The sequence below is a fragment of the Drosophila innubila genome, chromosome X, assembly GCF_004354385.1.
Source record: "Drosophila innubila isolate TH190305 chromosome X, UK_Dinn_1.0, whole genome shotgun sequence".
NCBI classification, from domain to species: Eukaryota; Metazoa; Arthropoda; class Insecta; order Diptera; family Drosophilidae; genus Drosophila; species Drosophila innubila.
Window position 1 is genome coordinate 20,815,439 of NC_047626.1, and position 26,856 is coordinate 20,842,294.

The 26,856-nt window shown below is 34.1% G+C and overlaps 1 protein-coding gene across 1 annotated transcript; it reads right to left on the reverse strand.

The window, feature by feature from the left end:
• Nucleotides 1-462: 462 nt before the first annotated feature.
• On the reverse strand, nucleotides 463-19,813 carry LOC117783668 (frequenin-1). The gene is made up of 8 exons (XM_034621193.1): nucleotides 19,743-19,813; nucleotides 12,604-12,895; nucleotides 4,243-4,267; nucleotides 4,109-4,157; nucleotides 3,522-3,611; nucleotides 1,774-1,852; nucleotides 1,599-1,687; nucleotides 463-919 (listed from the first exon to the last, which is right to left on the reverse strand). Exons 2-8 carry the CDS (start codon nucleotides 12,665-12,667, stop codon nucleotides 752-754), a joined length of 564 nt encoding a protein of 187 aa, XP_034477084.1. The 5' UTR covers nucleotides 12,668-12,895; nucleotides 19,743-19,813; the 3' UTR covers nucleotides 463-751.
• Between the last annotated feature and the right edge of the window lie 7,043 nt (nucleotides 19,814-26,856).

The window sequence follows — 26,856 nt, forward strand, 5'->3', positions numbered from 1 at the left end:
TTTTTTATTTTTTTGTTTTGTTTTTTTTTTATATATATATATTTATTCAAATATGCAATGGATTTTTTTAATTTGTATTTTGTTTTATGTATTTCTTTACTAATAATTGGTGTATGCTCAAAAATTGATTTACGCTTCTCGCATTTTCATGTTAATCAATCAATTAATTAATTAATCTCAGTTTGTAATATAATTAATTATCGCTATGAACTGCGTTCTGACTACGCCACGATTTAGATTATAGCCATATCTTGTATGTATAAGTATGCCTACACATACATATGTATATATATATATATAAATTGTTCATACATATTTATGTATATATTTATATTAAATTTGAATTTTGTCTTTCCTTCATCATATTCGTATATATCAAAAAATTATTATCATTTTGAATGTTAATCGACGCGCGAAATCGGGGAAAAAAATGTTTTTATTTTGTATTATTACTATTATTTGTTGTTTAATATTGAAACTTTTTTGTTATTGGCGATTCTGATTTCTGATTGCTTTAACGGTTTTTTTTTTTTTTTCTCTTTTAATCTTCTGTGTAGGAGAGTGTAAAATGTTAGCCAAAAACCAAAAGCATTTTATCTATGGTTTGTTTTTTTTTTCTCTTTTGTAGCGTTTTATAGTTTTGCTGTGTTTTATTAACGTTCTGTTTTTGGTTTGTATGGTTGTTGTTGTTGTTGTTGTCGCTGTTGTTGTTGTTACAATAAATAGTTGTTGCGCGTATCTATAGATTTGTTTAACCACCACCTAAACTTAACGCCTGAACTATACGTGGATCAGCTTTACTACCCTCACGAAATTCTTCTAATGTTAATTTGCCATCATGATTCTTATCCATTTGATCGAATATCTTATCCACACGCTTCTGCGGCGTATTCTCATCCTCCGACTGCGGTTGTTGTCCCTAAATAGACAAAAAATACCAAATCAAATTGCTCAATAATGCCACAAAACAATAGCAGATACACTGAAAAAAAAGACCAAGTTCTAAAATCAAGAACATTCATCTTAAATATTTTGTTCTTAAAATAAGATTATTTTAAGACCAAATTACTAAAACTAAGATTATTAATCTAAAAAATCTTAAAATCTTAATATAAGAATAAAAATCCAAAATTGTTAGAAAAGTATAAATAGGTACTATTTCGTATCAAACAAATGATGGCACCGTGGCGCTCTGGTTAGAGAGGCCGCTTCAGTTGTGAAGCAGTAGGCGGCGGCTCGAATCCCCCTCGTAACAAATTAAAATAACATTTATAAAAATAATAAAACAGAATAAAATATAAATAAATCCAAATTTAAAAATATAAATATAAAAAATAATTTTCATTTATTTTATTTTTTGATTTTAATTTTAAGAACATTTATTCTTAAAATAAGAACTTGGTCTTATTTAAAATGTTCTTAAAATCAAGATGTGTTCTCTTAATTCAAGAATTTGATGTTCTCGGCGCATTTTTTAGACCAAAAATCTTAGTTCTGACACCAAAATCTTGATTTTAGAACATTTTTTTTATCAGTGTAGACAAGGCGGATATGTGTATTTATTTACGAGGACTCATGAGATGAGAATGTTTACTTACCACCATCTGATAGATTGCATCCACAATATTGTACATCTCTTCGCGCGTTATGTAACCATCATTGTCGACATCGTAAAGACGGAAGGCCCCTGTAATATAATTGTAATTGGAGATGGAGCCATCGCTTGAAATTATTGGTCCCATGAATTATTATCGAAGGGATAAACAAACTTACATTGCAGTTTCTCGTCCAGGTTGCCCTTCGATGTGACGGATAAGGCGCGTATGAACTCTTCGAACTCGATTGACCCATCCTGGTGGAGCACAAATAAAGCAAACGCAACAACAACAACACAAAAAAAAAAACAAAACAAAAATAGCAAAAAGCAAGAAAGAGAAACAATGGCGAGACAAATCAGTGCAGAAACCCAGACATCGAACAGGTTTTGGGGATGCCATCACAATCGCTGAGTCCACAATCACCAGCACCACCAGATCCACCAGATCCACTGACATTGCAACCACCATAAGCCATAAATAATACAATGAGCACAATTTTATGGGTCTCCAGAGGGGTTATTCTCCAGAAAGGTCATTATAACTTGCTAATGAATTCAGCAGGAGCGTTTACTCAACACTCGTTTGAAGCCTTGACTGACAGCTCCGGATAATCAATGCGAACTCGAATTTCCATCGCAATCAAGCTGACTTAATTCAATAACAAAGTACAGTCAAACTTCCCTAACACGAGAACTCTATTTAATCAACAGCTAATTGAATGTCAATGACAATTCGATTTTCACAATTAAATTAACTCAAACATAAAGATGTTACTCATATTTCAACTTGGGTATTTATTGCTTTATTAAAACAAAACAAAACAAAAATGAGAAACTTCATATCTGGATTTTCTATCTAAAATGAATTTCCCAAAACTTAAATATATTCCATTAGAGTATGCTAAATAATACTTGTCTGAACTCCAAAAATCATTCCAAAAATTATTTGGCCAGAACACAATTGATTTAAGAGAATTCCAACTTTATTTCTATAAGTCATACTTTGCTATTTGATTCAGATAATTATTGAAGAAGATGTAATTGGCATTTAATCTGCAAAATTGTGAATAAGATTGGATTATTCATCAAAGAATAAGCAAAATCGAACTCGATTATTAACAACTTTAACTAGATAATATTTTTGACTAATAATCGAGTTACATAAAACGATTTTCCTGAATTCTCATTTAATATATCACATTTTATATATACTTTACGCTTAATGCTTTTTCGAATACCGTGAGGAATGTTAATTTTATTACAATTTGGTCTCTTATTTAATTCTGGATTAAAATAGAAAAAAATTAATTATGTTCACCACTGTTTATTTATTCCATACTTTGCCTTTGACACTTTTCAAAAATAAGTGTTTTGGGAAAACTAGATATTTGTAACTGAATGTATTATTATCGATTCTTTTTTATTTCGATTTCAAACTCGTTTTACAGTTCGGATTTACATAAATAGTTGGTAGCAAAGCATAAGTTAGAGTATTTACAGTATTTGGCCCTTTTTTTTTCAATTTGTGTACCTAAATTATTCAGAAGAAAACAAATTTTCTAACAACTCACATAACATACAATTAATTGATTTAATTAAATTCAATGGGATTATTAAACTAATGTAATTACATGCTCATAAGCTGTTTGGCAGAGTATACGCACTTTGGCCAAATGCTTGGGCAACTCAGTCTATTACAGAATTTTGGCTAATTGGCCGAAATCGTCAACTTTTGCGCTCGAGTTGCGTACAAATTCATCAATGTCAATGAGGCAGATTGGCAAGTAACTGCCTGGCTGTGGCAAGTGGTGGCAACTGGTGGCAACTGGTGGCGGGAAGGTTGGCGTAAAGTGGGTGAAAGCGGTTAAGGATACGGGGGAAGGGGACGGCGACAAGGACACGAGCTGTTGGCCTTAATACTCACATTGTTCTCATCGAAGACACGAAACACAAGCGATGCAAATTTACTAGGATCGCCTTGTGGAAAGAATTGTTTGTAGATTTTGATAAAACCCTGGCAAGAGATGCAAAAAACAATTAGGGCGTTGCGGGCGTGGCATTCGCTATCTTCTGTCTGTCTGTCTGTGTTTATAAGTGTGTCTATGTGTGTGAGTGAGTGAGTGAGTGAGTAAGTGTTTCAAGTTGTGTTCCAATAAGGCACGCATTAATAAATTTCATTATCAACAGCAGTCGACAGCAGCCACAACAGCAGTCGTTGCCGTCAACACGTTTGAAATGGGCTGCTATTCATTTTGGAGGATGTACTGTACTGTACTTCGTCCTGGGCAGGAGATGGGCGTATACATTTTGAAGCAACTGTTGTTGTCGTTGCTCAACTGCTGTTGCTTGAAATTAGTGCTCACATATTGCGAAGATTAACTTAATTAACTGTATGACTTGAATGAATTGGAGCCGCTTAAATTGTGCCTCACACTCATGACTGTATATATATATATATATGTGTGCGTGTGTGTATGTATGTGTGTGCTTGTGTTTGTGTGTGCTACGTACTTGCTCTGTGAGTAAACCATTCGGACAGTCTTTTAGAAATCCTTTGTGCCTGTTTGTATATTTTTCGAAAATACATATATATTACCATTAAGAGCGATTTATTTATAAATTTCCTTTGCAATTTCCACACTCACCATTGACGTATTTCTTTTTCTGTAACTGCAAATGAACAGAACAAGATAAATGTCTATTAATATTGCATGAATTTTTATTTTAATTATAGAAATACTCAAATTAATTGTTTTTTGCAATCTAGAATGCACATGTATACATGTACAAATGAAAATAAATAAATATATGTGGTCAAAATACGAATTTTGTATAATCATTTTGTGTTAAAATAGTTGCGGACTATTTCAAATATACAATTGAGAATTGCATATTTGGTAAAAAGAATTGTAAACAACAAATTCATATTAATTATAGCAGTTCGTTCATTTTGATTAAAGTCAGAATTATATTGTTCTAAAAGCCTGGCTTATAAAGAAATATGATAATTTATACGATAAAAATATTAAGAAATATGAAAATTATAACAATAAAAATTAATAAAAAAAATATATATTTAAATAAATTAAATTTTTTTAATACCAGTTATTTTTAAAGCTATGAAACAGAAAAATACTTTATATTGGATTCTACTTATAAGTGTAAGCCATTTAGAATACATTACAAAACCACTTGATCCGCTGCCTTCTGACAGTTTAAAAATGTATAAAATAACACGAAGTTTAAGTTGTGCACACCTGTTTTATCAATATTTCATAGAAAGTATTTAAATCAATGACACGAGTCATATAGTATATATACTCAACTTTAAGTTTATTTCAAATAGTAATGGGGCTATAAAAAACATATCATTAGATAATATAATATGCACACCTTATTTAAATACACAACACTTGTGCATTGTATATAAATAATTCAAGAAATTTACTTTTTTTCAACACATCTTTCATTCATAAACAATTGAAAATAGACCGGACAAGGTGGGCATGGGGAAGGTTGCGAATGTGGATGAGGTCACAATTTGCCCCCTAACACTAAAGACCAAATCGGTTGCAGCTTCTGTAAAATTCTATTTTTTTTTTATTTACAACTTTCTCATTGTCTGAACAGACCACGCCCAGGGCAAACAGATTTCCCCAAATGTATTACAATTTCAGTATTCTGTTCTTTCGTTGTTTTTTTTTATTTTTATTATAAGTACGTGTATATATATTATTATTATTATTTTTGGTCATGGTTTGCCATTGCCTTGGCCTAATGGCCGTTTACAAAACGTTTAAGAAACGGGTCTCCCGATCCCTGGCCGATGCCGGCTACTCCCATTGTGACCGTTGTGGGCGTGTGAATGGCGCACATGTTACGGGTTCCGCCCACAAGTTCTGCGGCGGGGCAGTGGTCAGACGGACGGTGAGATGGTGGTCAGATATATGTAGGTGGTTGGCTGGATATTTTTGGGCAACTAAGTTAAAGACCAAAACATAAATTCACGCTAAATTACACACATTGGAATTGTTATTAAGCGCCGGAAAAAGGCCACTGTCGGTTTCCCATGGGACACCAGCAGCAGCCGCAGAAATATCGCCATCATCAGCAGAGTCTTATGTTCTTATTGACTGCCCAAAAGCTGACCACATTCATTAGACTCTGTATTTAAAGAGTACAAAGGGTGCATTAAGTATGTTTAACAAGCAGAAGAACCACATAAAGTGTGTATATAAACACCTAGATCTCTAAAATGATAAGAGCTAGAGGCACCAAATTTGGTATATACCTTCCTGTATATCCAAAGCAGAGCAAGTTGTGTATTTTAATAAAAAAAAAACTAAAAGCAATGACAATTTAAAAGATCGGATAATAAACACCGAAAATATATAACAGAACATTTGGCTCAATGTGGAGTTCCTTACCCGAATTTCTAATATTTTTTTTTTATTTTTTATAGGGTCAGTAGCAATGTCTACATGTTTTTATACAGTTATTCTGAAAATCTTCTCAGCTGCTAATTTCTCTTAGTTCTTCATTGTCGACGTATCATTTTCCATTTTGATTAGCTTCACATCGCATCAATAGATGCATCAGATTGCATCACAATTCTATATTTGTATTTTAATTAGTATTCTATGGTCCTTTGTGAAACCATTTAGTCTCCGTCTATCGCCCATGGGCAACGTAAACTCAATAAAGTCAACAATTGCCAAAGTCGGTACTGAATTGATTGGTAATCGATAGCGAGTCGTGTAGTCAGACAGACAGACGGACAGACGGACAGAGAGACAGACGGACAAAAGGACAAACAGACAGAGAGAGGCAGATAGAGAAATTGAATGGGAGGTGGAAAGTGGAAAGTGGAAAGTGGAATAAGTCACCCGCAACTCGTTCACGTTTATCCCCAACAGCTTTTATGTCCGCTTGTGTTGCATTGTACTTATTATTGACGTGTGGCATGTAAAAATATAACGGCATTTACTGGCCCAACGTGAGTGTTGTATGTTGTATGGATTGTAAATAAAGCGCATATTGCTCATACGACTTGTTGCCACTGCTGCCTGAATGCCTGAATGCCTGAATGGCTGTCAGTCACAGCTGTCGCTGCTGTGGACATTGCCTGTAACGTTACCACCATCATTCCCGACTGTTCCCATCATTATTCGTACACTTCCCCCATGCATTCTTCTGCCCTTTACATCATGCTGAGCTGTGTGACGATAATTTCATACTCATATCTGTTATTCAAGCCCTAAGCTCTTATGTTAAACACCTCAATTACTAGACCCCGTACTAAAAAAAAATAAAGGGGTCTATGAAGTTAGTTTTAAGCATTATGTGCGTATTAGGCAGAAGGAGGCGTGGCAGACCCTATAAAGTATATATATTCTGGATCAGCATCAAAAGCCGAGTCGATATTGTAAAGTCCATCTGTCCGTCCGTCTGTCCGTCCGTCTGTCCGTCCGTCTGTCCGTCCATCTGTCCGTCCGTCTGTCCGTCCGTCTGTCCGTCCGTCTGCCCGTCCGTCTGTCCGTCCGTCTGTCCGTCCGTCTGTCCGTCCGTCTGTCCGTCCGTCTGTATGAACACCTAGATCTCAGAGACTATTAGTGCTAGTGACACCAAACTTGGAATGTAGGTTTCTTTATATTGCAGGCAGATCAAGTTTGTTTCTTTTTTAGATTGGACCACTATATCATATAGCTTCCATATGAACAATCCGGCGAAAATCAAGTCTTAGTAAGAAAAACTTTTTGTTTTATGAGATAACGTAAGCAAACTGACAAAATATGCTAAAAAAGTTGGATTTATACATTCTAACCAGTTCAAATCGGTTTACTTTATCATGTATCAGCCATTGAGCAAAATATTTTTGAATTTGTAACAGTCTTTGCTTTTCCATAGTAAGTAAGGGGTCTCCGACAGTCGAGTATGCTCCCTATGTTTTAATTTATATATTTCATTATTACTATTCCAATTCTCTCTTTCTACTTTTACTTTAATGTCTGTCATCCACTTTGTACCTTAAATATCAACTTGTCTTTTTATATTCAAGTATTCACACAACGTCTATTATTTAGAGCTCGTCAAACTGTTCATTATTGTTTACAATACTGACGGTTGAACTTTGCTTAATTATTCCAAAGTATTACATTTTCGATTGTGTTGGTTTTAAAATTTATGAAATTTTTAATGGTCTTTTTCTTAGGAAGTGTAAAGATGCTTTGAGAAATTACTGAAGTAAATATTTGGATTCTACATTTTTTATCTATAAATAAAATGACAACAGTTTTAAGAGTTCGAACATTATTTTCATGAAGAATTGCGCAAATTTACAGACTAAAAGAATTCGGTTTCAGGAACAATGAAATCATATTATATAACGATATATGTATATATATATTAAACTGTGTCTTTTTTTACTGCAGTTCATGTTAAAGAAATGGGTCTAATAAATTGAAATCCATAGATGGTAATAAATTAATATCTATTAGGTTAGTTGGTTAAACTCCGATTATATTCGTTTGAATTTAAAGAAATTAAAAATATTCATTGTACAGTAAAACTCAACTCAATTTGATTTTCTCATGCATAGAGTATTACTCGAATTTTAGTAGTACAATGAATATAAGAACCTCGTTTGACCATGCGACAAGTAGTTGAATAACTCCTTCAATTGATAGTCATGCATAATTTCTGATTCGTAGACCTCAAATTTTAGCACACTCTGCCATCTCCTTCCCCTTCTGCATAGCCACCAAACTGACCCGGCCTGACCCATCCATCCTGTCTGCTACATTCTGTATACTCGATGGAGCATTGAAAATTCGTGGCAATTGTTGCTGGCATTCGAATGGAACCTCGCTCCATGCGAAACTGTGAACCACGCTGCATTTCTGATTTGCATGCTCTGTATTATACAAATGCACTCACTCACACTCACTCACACTCACACACAGTTGTGGCATGTTTCATGTACGGACTCTCTCCGGTTCTGCCACCGGGCAACATGAAATATTTGTGTAATCGCTGCCATCAATATGTGTGTTTACAACGCGCTTTTAATTGCATTTTGTATGCTCTGAAACTGTGCGAAGGAGACGCGAAACGTTTCCTATTCGGTTTCGGTTTTGATTCTGCTTCTGCCTCTGCTTTTCATTTTCTCCCATTTCCATTTTCCGATCAGCAACATTTGTTTTTTGGGGCATATCGAAAGATATGGGCAGGTAAACATTTTACCCGGTCCGTGAAGTGGAACTTGTAATATTCTCGTACTCATCTGTGTGCACAACGCGTTTTAAAGCCAAACAAAAACTCAAACTCAAAGTACATACACAACATTATTGTTCCGATAGGTTTTTTTTATACCCGTTACTTAAAAAATAAGTAAAAGGGTATATTGTGTTCGTTGAAATGTATGTAAAAGGGAAAAGGAGGCATCTCCGAGCCTATAAGTATATATATATTTTTGATCAGCATCAACAGCCGAGTCGATATATGTCCGTCTGTCCGTCCGTCCGTCTGTCCGTCGGGATGAGCGCCGAGATCTCAGAGACTATAAGAGATAGAGATACCGAACCACCTTACCCACAGTTCGTAAGATAGTACAGTTTTTATCGTAATTGGCGTTGTATATTAATATTTTCTATAATATCACTTAACCGCAGCGAGATCGGACAAGGAGAACGGGAGTAATAGCTAACCAATGTTTTAATAAACTTATTATTCCAATACAATCAAATAAAGTTTGCAGTAGTTTTTATTAGGTAGTAATTTCTTTTAAGTACTTTTATATGCATTAAAATAAGTAACGGGTATCCTAAGGCCAGGATCTCGACTATAGCCTTTCCCACTTGTTTTTTCTTTTAATTCAACATGTACACAGAAAAAATATTGAATTTTAAAATGCATTTTTCTTCTGTATCTCACTGAACTGTATGTACCGAAATTTAATTGAGCCATAAAACCTAAAACAAACTTCAATTGGTTGAAAAAATGCATATACAATAAGGTTTTTCAACCGAGCATAGCGTTAAAATATTCAAAAACTTTTGCGACCTCCATTTTAAAAGTAACTGAACTGAAGTAAAACTAGTTAATTTAGTTACGGGTATTTCAACGGACGTTTAGCATCTAAAACAAACTGCCAATGGGTCGAAAATTGTATTCACAATAATTGCCTTTACCTTCGGGATTTTAAATGTAGATGAATTTTATTCTTTTAGTAGGTTGAATTAAATATTCCAAACGCAAGACATATACAAACTTAGCTCAATTCCGAAATTTTATTTAACAAGAATTTAATAATAATAAAATTAGTTGGAGGTATAAAGTAAATATAATCTCCAATTCGAAAATTGCAAAATGAAGAAGACAGGTTCGAAATTAGTTTTAGGCTCAAATAACTAGCTGAAGTAAAATTAATTCATAAATTTGAAAATGTCTTTCCGTAAAAATAAAGTTTATTTCACATATTGGATGACAGATTTATTTGGATCAGATTTTTGCCAATCCGTGCTGGAATTATTCGATCAACTAACTTTTTTTTTATGTTTTGAGTTTTAAATTAAAATGTTATATGTATTAATATATCAGTTAAAGTCTTAATTTTAAATACAGTCGAGGGTGTTGCAGAATTCTAATTCCACATAGGAGTATTGTGACCAACTTTGCGTTCTTATAGTCTCTGAGATCCTACGGATGTACAGAAAATGTCACAAAACCAAAAGTCTATGTACCTTTTGGTACATTTGTTTTGCATTGTAATCCCGTGGGATAACATGACTATCTGGCCCTCAATCTACATTAAACTTCAATCACAAGTAGGCAATGGCAATCATTTTGCGTAATGCCCGTTCACTTAATTCTGCTAATGACCATGTTGTTTTATGGCTTGACAAATTGGACACATCTGTATACAGGCCATATGTATGTGTGTGTGTGTGTGTGTGTGTGTTACACAATGGGTTAAACAATTTTAAAATCAATTAAACTTGCCCATTTAACTGGTTGCAAAAGACGGGCGTAGGCAAACACCTGTGGACCGAGACACGCACAACACGTACACCCAATACCCAACACAAATATTCAATTTATATATACACACACACACACACAGTACACACATTTAAAGCCTCGTTTATTTATTGAAGATTGTGGCTACCGATGACCTATGGATGACCCACCGATAGCTGTCCGATCCTGCCCCTAGACCGTAATTTGTATCTATTTTATACACAGTTTGGGATTTGCATTTTATGGCTATGGTCATTCGATTTTCGAACCCATCCGAAACTAATCAAATTTCTAGCTATTTATTTATTCATTCATTCATTTGAATGACAGAGACGGCAACAGCGACAGCGACAGCGCCTGTTTTAACCAATTGCACAGTGGGACTGCAACAAAGATATGCAGATATAAATAGTGATTGGGAGGGGATGGAGGGTATTTATGGAAGTAATTTCCAATTGATTGCCCTGTAACAGCATAAATATCGAGTTGGAAATGTGGCAGAGAGAATGAGAGAAGGTGTTCCAGATTACAACTTTCCATATTGCGCATACGACCCGTTGTCCCCTTTCTCATTTTCTCATTCTAGAGCTGCTCGTAAATTGAATTCCAGCTCATTTGCTCGCCGAAATAAATAAAGTTGAATTCAATGTTGTTGTTGCTGCTGTGTTTGCTGCTATCAGGTGCAGGCAGTAATTTCAAACTTGAAATTTGGAATGACGGCTTTTTCGGCCAAAACTTTGGCATTGTGAACTTTAAGCCAAGCACGCGGCCAGCTTATGACAAAGTTATGACTCAAGAAATTTTGGACCAAAATTCGCAGACTGCAGAAAATTGCATTTGCCTTCTTCGACTTGGAGACGACAAAAGCAGTTAAAAGAACCGAGAGTATCAACGCAAACAAGAAACAAAGTAGCACGTAATTAGGATATACTCGTATAATCCTACGTCAAAAGATGTACAAAGATATATATATATAGCCATTTGTATTCGTTTAGATGGAGCGCAGTCACATCAGGTGGATTATATAGGTGCATAGCAAAGCGTAAAATGAATTTCAACAAAATTCTCTTGTTATTTTCTCTATATATATTTATCGCAGCTCGAGCAGGAGATGGAGATGGAGATGGAGCGAACGACCCAAGGAACGGAAGACAAATTGCTCGGACCAAGACATTAAGAACTGGCAACTTGGCAGCAATCTGTCAACACTTTGGCGTAGCGTCCCCGTCGCATACAACCTCCCCTTTAGAACCAGGTGCTTAGAATACCCCCCAGCGGCGTAATTATTTATATTCCCTTCTATCGCCTATCCTCGTCTCGTCTCGTTACGTTTCGTTACGACCGCAAAGGGCACAAACTGAGTGAAAAGGGCAAAAATACTTTAAAAAGCAATTAGTCAACAAAGTTTTTGGGCGCAAAGTTGGCGACTTGCATTTTTAAGCAGGCCACAAAAATAAAATTGAAAAAGAAAAAGAAAAATAAAAATAAATATAAAAACAAGGTCTATGGGCTAAGTAAATGTAAGACTTGGCCTACACTCTTGCATAAGCATCAACAACAGTTGGCTTCGGATTACGGACAAAACGGAAAGAAGGACAGAAAGAACAACTGTAGTATTTGGCAACTGCTTTAACCAATTGGGAATTGTAAGCATATGCACTGAAAGTAATTGACTGGCGAGTTGCCTTTAATTGACACATGTAATGTGACAGGCAATAACTTTAATATTATTGTTTGGTTATCAGAACCAAAGTCGAACATTTATTCAAGTCAAATCAATTTCCTTTTGGTTCCCACAGTTCGAAAAGTTTTTGGAGAATTTGTTATTGTATTATTCAAGTTGTTCAGTTTTGATTGATGCGAGCTATAAATTTCAAGCAAATAAAGAGGCCAATCAAATAATTATAATCTAGACCGAAAATGCCACATATATTTTTATATTAGATTATTATTGATGATGGATGATGGATGGATGGATTGATACTCACAATATGTGTCAGTTGTCAAACGATCGATGGTATCCTGTTTCAACTTCGAGCTCTTTTTTCCCATGTTGTCCTTTCTCTTTCTGTTGCTCGAGTTGTTGTTGTTGTTGTTCTTGTTCTTGTTACTCCTGTTGTTGGTGTTGTTGGTGTTGTTGTTGTTGTTACTGGAGCTTCACCTTTGGCTACACTTGACTGCTATTGCTTTTTAGTGCCAAACTTTTTTGTTGAGCAAGTTTATTTTTTTTAATATATTTTTCAAAACTTTTCCATAAGTATTTTAATATGCTTTATAATACTTTCAGAAAAAAAAAAATGTTACAACAAAAACAATTACAAGAAGGGAAAAATTGATGCACCGCTCACAACACAATTGATTTTATTAAATATATTTTTAATGTTCAGTTTGCACAATTTGATCAAGTTGTCAGTTATTGAGTGAGTTCTTTGTCGACTTTTGAATTTCAGCAATGCCTACTCTAACTTCGAGTACTCCAAACATTTTCAAAGTTATCAAACTTCTCGTCTTGTGTTGAAGGAGTAATTTACTGACTGATTGATTGAAAATCAACGCTTTAGTCCTAGACATAAGAGTTACATAACTTTTAAGTGGAACAATTTTAGTATTAAGTCGAAGATTTCGAAATATTCTATCTGCAATGTAGGAAAGCAGTCAGCCTATTAGATTATATCCCCCGGGAGTGACATATTTTATTGCAATTGCTTACTCCGTTTAATTAATAGATCAGATTTTAAATAATTATTATAATAGATAGATCTATGGTAATTTATCAATGTTTCGCCATTATCAGAATATGCAACACTTTCAGAGGTAAAATATTTTCTTAATACATTTTAACTTATAGTACTTCCAATTGTCCAAAAATTTTCAAATCAAATATTATTGACTGACTGATCATTGTGGAGCCAAAACAGTCAGAGCTACGACGCTTTACTTTTTAAGCAACATAGCTAAGACAGTTTAATCGTTTTTTTATGATTGTTTTAAATGTTGTAAAAAAAAAAATTAAGATGTTTTTATTTTATTAGATATAATGAATACATATATCTTGACTTATATATATATAGATATACATGTGCATATACCTATTTGTGAGCGATGAAAATGCTAAGAAGTTGTGGAATTTGCATGCTATCAAAATTGTATGCCAGCAAGAGACATTTTGATGACTGTGGCAACTCTAGATAAGAACATATCTGGTGGGCATGGTATGCTTCATGTTCAATTTGAGAATCAGCTTTGTCGTAGCTGACAACGAAAACAGGGAATAATAATGAATACAACAGAGAACACACACATGCACAGACACACACACACGCACACACACACACTTATATGGCGGGTAGCGTTTAGTGAAGCTCACACTTTTCACTTTTCAGGTCAACTCTAGACTGGAACTTTTCATGACAGTTGTCAACGACAACGACAAAGACAACAACCAAAAATAGTCAGAGCGGGAAGCTGCTAACAAAAGCGCATAAAAAACTTAACTCTGATCATGTGGGTAGCATACAATGATGAAAGGGGAGAGGGAGAGGGAGAAGGACAAGGGCGGAAAGTGAAGGCAGTTGCTGCTGCCTCTGTTATATCTGCGACTGACATGCATAGCATAAAAATAAGTTGCCTTTGTTTACCGAGCCACAGACACGAGTGGCGATGACGATGTCGCCCCAATGAAGCGCATAAAAATGCAATGAAATAAATGCTGTTAATTTCAGACGCAGACAACAACTACTTACATATATTATAGTATAACTTGTACACCGACAACAGCAGAAACTACGAGTATTTCACAAGGCTGCCACTGAGTTGTGTTGAATGCATGCAAAATGGCCGTAAAAGTGAAACAAAAGTGTCAAGTACGGGCCAGCAGCCAAAATCAGAACCACACATTCTCCACCACAAAAGAATGCAACATTTTCTTTTAACGATTCAAAGTGCCATTGTTCGCTTATACTACAAAACATATTTCTGATCCTTAAACCTAGCCCTCAAATTTCTTTATAGTTTATAAAATAGATTTATAGATTTTTAAGTTCAACTCATGCATAGTAAATGCTTAAATTTAAGAACTACACGTATTGCCCACTAGTAAATTGTTTATTTTTCAATATAATGTCGATGATTAAAAAAAACGATCTAAATTTTAATTAAACTTTTCACTTACTTATTTTAGATTATAGACGTTTATAGTAAATCAATATTTTCACTGTCGTACACAAATAAAGAAAATTTGCATAATTACAAATTTAAAATATAATTGCTTTACGATTTCTATCTCATTTCATTTTTAATTGAATTAGAAATTTGCTCACATTAAAATGAAAAATTATATTTCTATGTGATTCGAAGGTGAATTGATAAACTAAATAGCTATTTATAAACAGATCAGAAATATGCATTTTCATTGGAATTTGAGTTTGAGAAGAGTTAACATAATAGAAACAATGGAAATTTACAATTAAAATAAATAAATTTAAGTTAATTAGTCAATTTCAATATGAGTCTTATAATATTTATTTTTATTTAAATTCAACAATCTGCAAAGATTCAATCCAAGATCTCAGAAATTTATTTTCTACAATGCATTGTGATTTAGTAATTACTCTAAATAACATGTATAGCATATTTTTGAGCGCAGAATACAATTTAGAATGAATTCAAGACAATCCGAAAATTATGCTCTGAATACATTTGCTGAATTGATTTGAAAGCAAAATTTAAAAGTGCACAGCTAAAATCCAGTTGAAATTATGAAAATTAAACGTAGAAAACCGTTCTTACTTTTCTTCCATCTCAAACTCAAGAATTATTAACGGTATTATGGAAACAAAAGGCATTACAAATTCGATATGTTAAAATTGCATTCCGTGGCTATTATTTTTATAGTCTCTTCGCCTTTGTTTGTTTAGAAAACTGACAGAAACGTATACTAGCTACCCACACACTAACACACCCAACACACACACTAATACACACGCACACTCACACTTTCTAGCTTTTTTTTTGGCACATAAACTATTGGCATTTTCTAACTAAACACGACTCATCTGTGTATATGTGTAAGTGAACAAATGTATATATATATATATATATGTGTGTGTGTGTGCGTGACTGTCCGTTATCTTGTCAGGTGCTCTTGTGTGTGTGTGTGTGTGTGTGTGTGAGTGTCTGTGTGCGTTCGTGTGTAATGCCAAGCGAAAAGTTTTCACAGTGTTTCAGTTTTGCTTCTCGCTTTTGCGAAATTGTTCACACTAAAAATATTTTTACGTTTATTTCGTTCACAGCTGGCTGCTAATGCAATGCCAGACAGAGATGGCAATACATTCAACGTCCCTTCTTCCCCCTCTGTCCTTCTCCATTCTCTTGCAACCCAGGTCTCCGCTCTTCGCTCTCCGCTCTCCGCTCTCCACAACATGCTAACTTGTAGGTGTTGCTCGACTCTTTTCATCTGAATGAATGTCTCTCTAACTTCCCTTGTGTGTGTGTGTGTTACATTTGTTGTTGCCTTGAAGCATTTATTTCTCATGCTGTTGCAGGTTTATTGCTGCATTTTTGTGTTCATCTTTTAGTTTGCTTTCGGGTCACGGCGGCAACTGCCTTTTAAAAGGCGCAGCCTGCGCGTATGCTACACTTTTTTTCCTTCTTCATATTTTCATTTCATTTCTGTACACATACACACACACACACACACACATGCATACAGAGATATCTAGTACACTAGCCAACAAATCTGTAGCACTGGCAACTTTGTCGCAATGACGTTGTCATCTCCAGGCCCATAATCCAGCAAGTTATTCGAATTAAATGGATTGTAAATTATATTTCTGCAGCATTCGCATAGCAGGCCAGTCATCACACATATACGAGTATGATTCTGAATGCGAATATGAGTGTATTCAAGTACTTGCCATTGCCACATTAAATATTTTATATCTATTTAACTGCCGACAGCGTTGATGTATTACACATAACGACTGTAACGATCTTTGAGCAGATTGTAAACGCAACAAATTTACAGAGATTCGTTTGCAAAATTGATTTTGTTGCAGCTTGACAACTTTGAAATGGTTTCATATGATTTTCATACAACTGACAACTCACTAAAAAAAATTAAAAAAAAAAACCTAATCAAAAAAGATAATATTTTCATTTAATAAAAAATATTTGTGTATATTTACTTTGAATGTTTATAGTATAAATGTTGAGAATGTGGAATAATTTGTGAGATGAAACTCACACCAGTCAAATTTATATTTACTAAATTCTAATGCTATAAATATAAATGTTGAGCAAATTTGAAAATTATTAAATTAAATTCACAGAAATATAAATACAATTGTGACTCGCAGATGGAAATTCCTTAATATCTTGAAGCATTGCAAATACCTGGAATGGGTATATTAATCGTCAAGTAAAACATTTTTTTTGTTAATTTTTTCCAAGAGTCACAAAACTCGATTTGGCAGAAAACGAATAATTCTTTCAATTCTCACAAAAAGACTATATAGAATATATGAATATAATAAATATATCTGCATCGTTATTCAGCTAAACAAAACTTTAAATAATATATATTTTCATTAAAAATGTATTTATTACAGATGACGACTTTGAATAAACGTCATAATATAATTTTGTGATTTACTTTAATGTCAAACTTTGATTTGACCTACATGTAGGGTATCTGACTGTCGAGCCCGCTTAACTAGAGCACGCTTAACTGTTTTATTAATGCCTGGATGACTTTAATCTCTGTGATTTTCTACCTGTGCTGCCGAGCTGACAACTGAGGAAGGTATCACAATGATAATTCAAGGAAATACTTTTTGCATTTTCGGTAGATTAAGCGTGTTCGTCTGAATGAGGAAACTTCTTCTGTGCCAAAAGTTGAATCACAAAGTTCCAACGAATTACGAAATTTACATTTAATCGCATAAGCTTTCTAATTAAATTTAGTTGCTGTCGTTCAGAGTCAGGAGGAGGGGTGTTTAAGGATTTGCTAGGAATTCCAATTAGTTGCTGGCCAAAAGAAAATTCTTGGCCGGCAGCGAATAAAAAAATAAAAAATATGTCGCATTTTGTACGCTAATGAAAAAAGATTTCTTACATGCGCCAATTATCAAATAATTGGTGTAAATTAAAAAGCACTTTATCGCATTATTACCCTGGTTGTTGTGGTTTTTTTTTTGTCTGATTGTTGTTATTGTCACTTTCAGCCAGAATGGGAATCAGAATCAACAGCACTCGATTGTGCGAAGATTGGCACTTTGCACGCAAGCTAAAATGGAATTCAACATCACATTGAGTTGCATTAGGACACCAACAGACCCCTCACTCCCCTTTTTCTTTTAAACTACCAACCAATCAAAGCAGCTCTTACACTCATCAAAAAAATGTTCTCAAATCAAGATTTTGGTCTCAAAACTAAGAATTTTGGTCTAAAAATGAGTTGAAAACATAAAATTCATAAATTAAGAGCATTTCAAATAAGACCAAGTTCTTAATTTAAGAACGTTTCAAATAAGACCAAGCTTTTAATTTAAGAATAAGTGTTCTTAAAATTGTAATCAAAAAATAAAAATAAAATAAAAATTATATTTTATATATTTTTCTTTTTTTTTTAATTTTGATTTATATACATTTTATATTCTGTCTTAATCAGTTGGGTTCCAGAAATCTCTAGAGATTTTGAATAGAAATGTTTTTGCAAACAACCGTTAGTGTTTTTTAAATATCAGAGATTTAAACTTTTCCAACATTTTTTTTTTGTATCTTAAATCAATTTTAAAGATATTTTACTTCAATTTAATAAATAATTAATTTTGTCAAATCACTCAAAATTCTCTTAGACATTTAATAGCAATGTTTTCTTTTTTTCGGGACACCAACAATTGCTTTTGGTTTGTTTTAGCGCTGATATAAAACTGTAGAACACACCTGAATAATAATTTTATAAATGTTATTTTACTTTGTTACGAGTGGCAGTTTCTCTAACCAGAGCGCCACGGGTATTAGTATTATGGTCTTAAAATGTTTTTATTTTAAGAATAAAATATTTAAGTTGACTGTTCTTGATTTTAGAAGTTGGTCCTTTTTTTTTTTGAGTGTACCTCTTCCACCTATTTTTTTGTATATTTTGTGTTGTATTTATTATGATTGCATGGCATTTGTGTGGGTGATTGCACCTATTGAGGTAGCAAGCGATAGAAGAGGTCCAAGAAAAGGCATCTCATCAGTGTGACAGACTGACAGAATGACAGAATGACAGACTGACAGGCAACAGCAGCTGCGACTACGACTGCGACAGCGACTGCGATGTCTGCGTGGGAGCGAATCAACTTATTTTTGTTTACATAATCCTTGCACGTTGTCTCCTTGTCCTATGTCTATGTCTGTCTTTCTCTCTACATCTGTGTGTGTCTGTGTCTGTGTGTGTGTGTGTGTGTGTGTGTATAAGTGTACTCGTATGCAAGTCAAATCGCAGCTTCCACCTGCAGCCAGCCAGCACGAAGCTGCTTTTCAAAAGCGGCAACTGCTGGACCGCAAAACGTAAATTTGGGTCAAGTTTTGTAAGCGCTACGACAGTTCCCCACACGCTCCCCCAACCCCACCCCCGCCCCTTGTCCCTACCATTACACTCCCCCAACATACCCTACAGCTATGTGCATATGCATATAGACTAGCTCAACTGTTTGGGGTCGCCTTCTTCTATTATTTTATTTTACATATGTATGTATATATATATATTTTTTTTTTTGTATAAATTAATCTCTTTCGGTTTGTGACAGAACAAAAGTATGCAACACACACACACATAGCACAAGCAAAGAACAACAACAACCAGCACGCATATATAAACACTTGATGTTCAGTTGTTCTATGTCCTTTGTTTCAACTCTCAGCTTTATCATTGCCTGCTTGGCTTTAGTGTTCAACTGTTGTTCAACTGTGTTGTTGTTGTTGTTGCTGGAATTGTTACTGTTATTGTTATTATGCTAATGGCAGAATGGCTTCCTTTATGCTTTTTATGTTTTCATTTACAATTTGTATTTTTGTTTGCATTTATTTCAAATATTAATGAAATTTCTTTTTCAAACATGTATTATATGAAATACTTTACACTTGCTGCTGCAGATTTGATTGCGTTTTTTGTGTTTTTTGGTTTTTTATTATTTAAGGCATTTGTTGTTCAAAAATTTTAAAAAAAAAAATTTCAAAAAAAATGTATATATTTGTATTAAATATAATTTGATTTTTTTATTTTATTTTTTATTTTTTTTTTTGGTGTTTGGCTTTGTTTTCTATTATTGTTGTTATTGATGTTGGTTTAGTGTGCGATTGCTGCGCTTGCTGCTCCTGTTGTTTTTGTACGTTGTCGAAGCACGCGCGTTTTGCGTTGCGTTTGTTTGGCGGTCAAATCAACGACTGAAAGCGTTGCCACGTTCCACGAGCGAACCAACCGACAAACATTTAATGGTGTGCCACCAGATGAGAGCCGTGTCCCTCTGTGTGTCTCTGTGTGTGTCTCTGTGTGTGTGTGCGTGTGTGTGTGTGTGATGTTGACTATAAGCAGGCAAGCGTTTGTATGAATGACTGCACGATACTGCCAACTCGTCGCATGGTGAGTAATTGTGACTGTGCCTCTGTCGTTGCGTGTGTCACATGTGGAGCAGCGGGTTGCGGTTCATAACGGACTTATATAACGCACACTAGCGCAGACAAGCGCGACAAACTCACCACTCACCACACTACACCAGACGAAAAGCTTTTCACCACACACAGACCCACACACACACACACACATAGACGCGCTGAGAGCAATGGCATTGGTGTGCGTGTTAGACGCATTTGTATGCGTGTTAAAAGCTGCAAAACGACAAGAACTTACACCAGAAAACCATCAGCAATAACAGCAACAACAACAACAGAAACAACAACAACCAACAATATTAAGAAAGTCACCCAAAAATAAAATTAACATTGCCTATTGCAAGGCGTTTAAAATTCTTTAAATATAAATTTGTCTTTATTTTTTTTTTCTTTAAAAAAAAAACTATAAATTGTACTTTTTCAATGGGTTAATTAAATGTATTCATTGATTATTTAATGCAACAGTTTATTAAACTGAACAAAAAAAATACTACCATAAATAAATCCAAGCAATAACAATGAATGTTATGTGCAATTTATTGAATGAATTTCGTGTGCGTCAAGAATGAAATATGGAGTACAGAACATTTGGCTGACGTCTACGCACTGCTGTCAGTCAAACAATCAAACAAGCAACCATTCAAACACACAAAAAAACACAACACAACACAACAAACAACACACACATCATAATAATGAAAACAATCGCCTTTTGCCGAGTTGCGTGTCTTTAAATGACGTAACCACTAGTACCACCAATACCAACTCATACACACACACACACACCTAGAGAGAGAGGAAGAGAGAGAGAGAGAGAGAGAGAGCACTAAACGGACCATAGAACCGTTGAACGGAATGCCCACGTGGGTGGCACCCGTACACTGATAAAAAAAGTGTTCTAAAATCAAGTCTTTTGGTCTAAAAATGCATCAAGAACATGAAATTCGTAAATTAAGAAAACACTTCTTGGTTTTAAGAACATTTCAAATAAGACCACGTTCTTTTTTTAGGATTAAATGTTCTTAAAACTAAAAACAAAAAATGAAAAAAATTAAAAATTATTTTTTTTTTGTTTTTTTATTTAACTTTGACTTTTATTACATTTTATTTTGTCTTGGCAATTTTATAAATGTTATATTAATTTTTTATGAAAATAGTACATATTTATACTTTCCGAACAATTTAAGATTTTTATTCTTGCATTAAGAACTTTGATTTTTTAGATTAATGTGCTTAAAATTAGTCATATAGGCTTAAAATGTTCTTATTTAAAGAACAAAATATTTAAGATGCATGTTCTTGATTTTAGAAGTTGGTCTTTTTTTCAGTGTAGAGCTTGAGGGTCCTATCATCATTCGGGAGTTCGCCCAGTTAAGAATTTACATTTACGTGTACATTTACATTTCTGATGTGGCTGTTGTTGTTCTTGTTTTTGTTGTTTCTGGAGTTGTTTTTGCTACGCTTGTTAATTGCTCAGTGGCCACGGCGTCAGTTTTTATAGCTCCGGAGCCCAAGCAGCCATGAGGTGTTAATTTGAAGGAGACTGACTGACAAGTCACAGAAATAGACAAACAGACAGACAGACAGACAGTCGGATAGCAAAGAAAACAGCTCAAATGACTCAGATAAGTTAACAATAATGAACAACAACCATTTGGAAAAAATCAAAAGAGCTTAAAACCAACCTTGACAGAGATAAAAAAAGCGAATAAGACAAATTCACTTGACGTAAAACCAGAAAACTTTTTAGAACTAGCAAAACAAATGAAACTATTTTCAGTGTTGCCAGCTATCTACAGTGACTCCTGAAAGCATTTACGTAAATGCATACAATTGAAATTTAATTTTTTTTTAAATATTTTAAAATATGTAGTATAAAAATTATACATTTCTATTTAATGTTGCTTGATCTTTGTCTACGAATAATTTGTTCAAAGATAAGCTTTAATAATTCAGTCTAAGACTTGCTCATTTTATAAAAAAAAAATAGTTTAAATTTCATTAAATACACTTATATTTTGCAAGAAATAAAAACATTTTTCATTACCAATTTTGCTGTTGTGCTCTCTTTTGATTTGCTGCTGTTTATTTTGCATTTATGTTTACCCAGGAAATTGATTACAATTTATCAAATTTTAATTTAAGACAGTTTACTAGCAATTTGGTAAAATTACTCACAAAATTGTATGCCTGGATGTATTTTTGTTGATTTCTCTTTTTAGACTTTAAGGCCATCTGAAGAACAACTAATGAAAAGAACATATCCCAAAATGATGGAGGTGTTAATGCTTAGGCATAAAAATAGTCGAAAGATCAGATAATTTATTGTTCTTTTTTACTACTAATCGTATATCATGTTATCAAAATAAACATTTTTTAGTTAAGCATTCCATTGCTGTCAATCGAAATGGCTGGAAAACTCAGCAACGAACTGCGATGATTAGGTGGGAACATCAACATTAAATAGCTATTCATTATCCAGAATGATCGACTAGAACTTATCCTGCAAATAGTAAGTTTATATGTATATTCATGATGAGCATTATTATGTATAAGCAAGACAAGTCATATCTTCAGTTTGAGCATACCCATTAATATGATTTTATAACTATAAGATATATCAAATTATACAGTGCGAAGCTTACGAATTCACAGACCAATTTATATATGCATATGAAACAAAGCAAAATTTAATATTGAAACTGGAAAAAATAGATTTTATTGGATTTTAATTTCTTGAGTATGCAAATTATTTGTAATTAAAGTTAGAAAAATCTTCACAGCAACAATAAAAAGTAAATAAACACTTAGTTAATTAAAACAAAACAATATCAATGTAAAGTTTAAAACGGAATTTAAAAAGTGTATATAATTATTCAAGCTATATGTATTCCTAAAAAAAGATATAAAAAACCAAATATTTGAATCAGCGAATAACTCAAACTCTGCTCATTTTTTCTACTTTTCAATTTTTTGTGTACATTTTATGGTGAAAAATATGTTTTTTTTTTTCATTTAACGATTCATAAACAAATATTCGAGTAGGTTAATCTTTGCTTATTTTTATTATTTTATTATATTTATTATAAAATATATGTGACAGTTTACATTCGAATGGGGCAATATCAATTGGCAGACAGTCTCTACTTTAGCTCCTTAATAACACTATGAATGACAATGACTAGTAAAAAGTCACTTGTTACCTTCTTTTTCTCCATTAAGATAAATCTATATATTGTTAAAGAAGATGTAAATATTTTATTCTCATAAAGCTAAAGATGAAGTTTACAAATTCACAGGCCACTCTGCTAACTTGGCATAAGAAAACATTAACATTTCTAGAGTAGGATAAGAAAATCCAAAGCAGGCAATTTAACTTATTGTCAACTGACATCAACGCTGACAGAAACATGGGAAAAACGTGCCCAAGTGTATAACCCGTTTTAGCCAAAACAAAAAACTTATATGTGCAAGTGCGAGTTGTGAGTGTGAGTGTGAGTATAAGTGTGAGTGTGAGTATAAGTAAAAGTACAAGTGTGAGTTTGGAAAATAGTCGACAAGACAGTACAAACATAGTTAAGAACTCTTACATTCAATACTTGTACTCGTATATTAAGTAATGTAGAGAACAAGATTGCGTCATTCGGATAGAGAAGGCTTTAAAGTTTTCATTTTCGATAGCTGCGACCCATTTCCAGAGCCATCATAGATAAGAAACAGTCCTCGTTGCCTCCATTTCACAAGCGAAGAAAAAAGCGTTAACATTTTCGTTGAGGGTCGCAAAAAGGAACCAAAAACGCGAAATGAAATGAAAATAAGAAGACGTTGTAGAGTCGTCGTAAGCGCTGACTAATCAGCGTCATTATCAAAAAAGCCACAAAAGCACCAACAACAACTAAACAAGCGCAAAAACAATAACAACAGCTGTGAACGGGGGGGAGGTTGGGTAGGGAAGAAAATGAGAGGGGAGTGTTTTGTGTTTCATGGTATGCGGTGTTTAGGAACGCAGGCAGCGTTTGGCGATTATCATTCCAGTTCCCAGTTCCCAGTTCCAGGCGAAAGTGCTTTTTAATGTCTGTGAGCATTTTAAATAATTAGCTTATGTGGGCGGCATGGGGGGGCGTGTCTGCCGTAATTAGCTCAGCGGCGTCCAAAGGGAGACATTTGTTAATGTTGCAACCGATGTTGTTGCTCTTATTGCTGTCTTTTTGCGTAAACAAAGAGTTAGAGCCAATAACAGTCTGTAGTTGCGTTTATGAACGGAAATTTTAAAGCATTTCAATCGTAACTCTGTTAAGAACTTGGCCTGAGCATGTGACAATCAAATTGCAATTCAAGTTTATTGAAACATCGTTAAATTGTGGATGAAAGTAATGCAACACTTCTGACTTAAGTACAGGCACACACACACACACACACACACACACACACACACACACACACACACACACACACACACACACACACACACACACACACACACACACACACACACACACACATATGTATAAATACATGTACATGTGTATGTATTTCATGGCCGATAAGGCGGCTCACATGGCGTATGCGCATTGTTTGCCGCATTTTGGCTTTTACGGCTTACTTTTTTTTTTGTTTTTTGATTTTTTTTCTCGGGTGCTACACACAAAATTAATTTTCAGCATTCTAGGGATGAGGAGAGGCCAAGACGGTGAGAGTGAGAAAGAGAGAGGAAGGGGACTGATGAGTTGGGGGGAAGCGGAACGCTAAAAGTGGTTATGGAAGTGGCAGGAGCACCATAAAAACGTAACAGGACGACGAGGACGAAAAAATGAAACAATAATAAATAAATTCATTAACATAAAACACAACGGGTAGCCAGGCAAGAGCAGCAGCAAAATGAAGATGGAGTGGAAAGGGAAAAGGAAATGGAAGGGAAAGGGGAAGGGGAAGAGGAAGTGAATGAGGAGGGGCAACTGGAGTTGGAAGTTGGTTGTAGCTTCGTAGGTGCGTGACAGAGACTTGGGCTGGCTCGTTACCTGCCTTAGATTATCATCAGTGAATTGTTGTTTTTAGAGGATTTGCATTGTTTTGCTTTTGTTTTGTGGCAGCCACAACGGCGACAACGACGGCGACAACGACGTCGACGTCGACGCTGGCTCGTTAGCAGATCCTCAACTGCGGATTTCTAAAGGAATTTCAGCCCGAACTGTTGATATTTACATAATTTTTACACAATTTCGAAGCGTTTCACTTTCACTTTCTCTCTCTGTCTCTCTCTTCACGTTTCAGTTTGAGTTGAGTGCCTCATCAATGGGGCAATGTAATCAAATATCAAGCAATTTTTTAAGAATGACCATTTGTGGCGCCCCCTGGCGACGATTACACGCTCCACAAACGCCATTTACATTAAGGTGTACCACACCGGGGTTATTGTGTTAAGGGTTAAGCTCTTTTACGCCTCATCAACGCACTTTCCGCTTGCTGCGGTCGTAAACTTTATTAATTGAGTTTGTATGATGTGAAAAGCATTTCAGTCCAAGTACATACATACACATACATATATATATATATATATATATATACATACACTGTCTGTGCATATCCGAGTCGAATGTGCCGCATCATTGCCCGCAGGCTCTGCTCAATGATTACTTTACACAATCATCCTAAAAAGCCCCCTCGAAGCAGTGCGAAAATCAAAGTTTGACTTATGATAATGCAAATTCCTGATAGCCAAATAAGCACTCATACATATACACTAATTTGTGTCATGACTTCATATATTTTATGATGATTTTAAAGTCATTTTTATCTTGTCAAGGCATTCATAAATTCGAACAACAAATTGCAAGAAAACTTTTCAAAATTAACATAAAATATAACAATTTTTTATGCAGCTTTAAATCATGAGTTTGATTTGCAATTTTCCAAATATTTGCAATGATTAGAACTTATAAATATTAAAAGAAAATTAAAAATAGCTAAAATTAAGAATACAAAATAATAGTAGATTCGTTAATTAAAAAAATAATACTTGCAAATGCGTAACAAAATACCAAACACTACAGTATTAATTCCGCCTGATCTTAAAACAGTCAATATATAATATCAAACTTATAATCTTAGGTTAGATTCTCTATATAGAGCTATAAATTCATTTGTTGCATATTTTTTTAGACATTAGTATTAAAAAGAAGCATGAAAATAATTTGAAAACGTATATTTATTAACCAAATGACAAATACTATAGTTTTAATTCCGCCTGATCTTAAAACAGTAAAAAAATATAATTTTAAACTTATTATCTTAAGTTAGATTCTCTATATAGAGCTATAAATCAATTTTTTGCATATTTTTCTAGTCCTTAGTATTCAAAAAACCATAAAAATAGTTTGAAAAATTTAGTATTCAAAATTAAGTACAAAATTGTAAGGCAATGATAGGGAGAGTGATTAAGGACTTAACATACAAAGCCTATTCTTTGGGTATTAAATACTATTATGACTTTTGGACAACATTTCAGTGCTTAAAGTGTATAATCGGATGATCTAAGAGGTTGAACAGGTAATATATATATTTAGCATTTTTGTAGACGTACGTGT

Coding starts and splice junctions, on each gene's coding strand:
- LOC117783668 (XM_034621193.1), bottom strand. CDS start 12,667: ATGGGAAAAAAGAGCTCGAAGTTGAAACAGGATACCATCGATCGTTTG. Junction 1,853..3,521: donor GTGTCTTCGATGAGAACAAT/GTGAGTATTAAG, acceptor GTGCTCCACCAG/GATGGGTCAATCGAGTTCGA. Junction 1,688..1,773: donor CCTGGACGAGAAACTGCAAT/GTAAGTTTGTTT, acceptor ATTATATTACAG/GGGCCTTCCGTCTTTACGAT.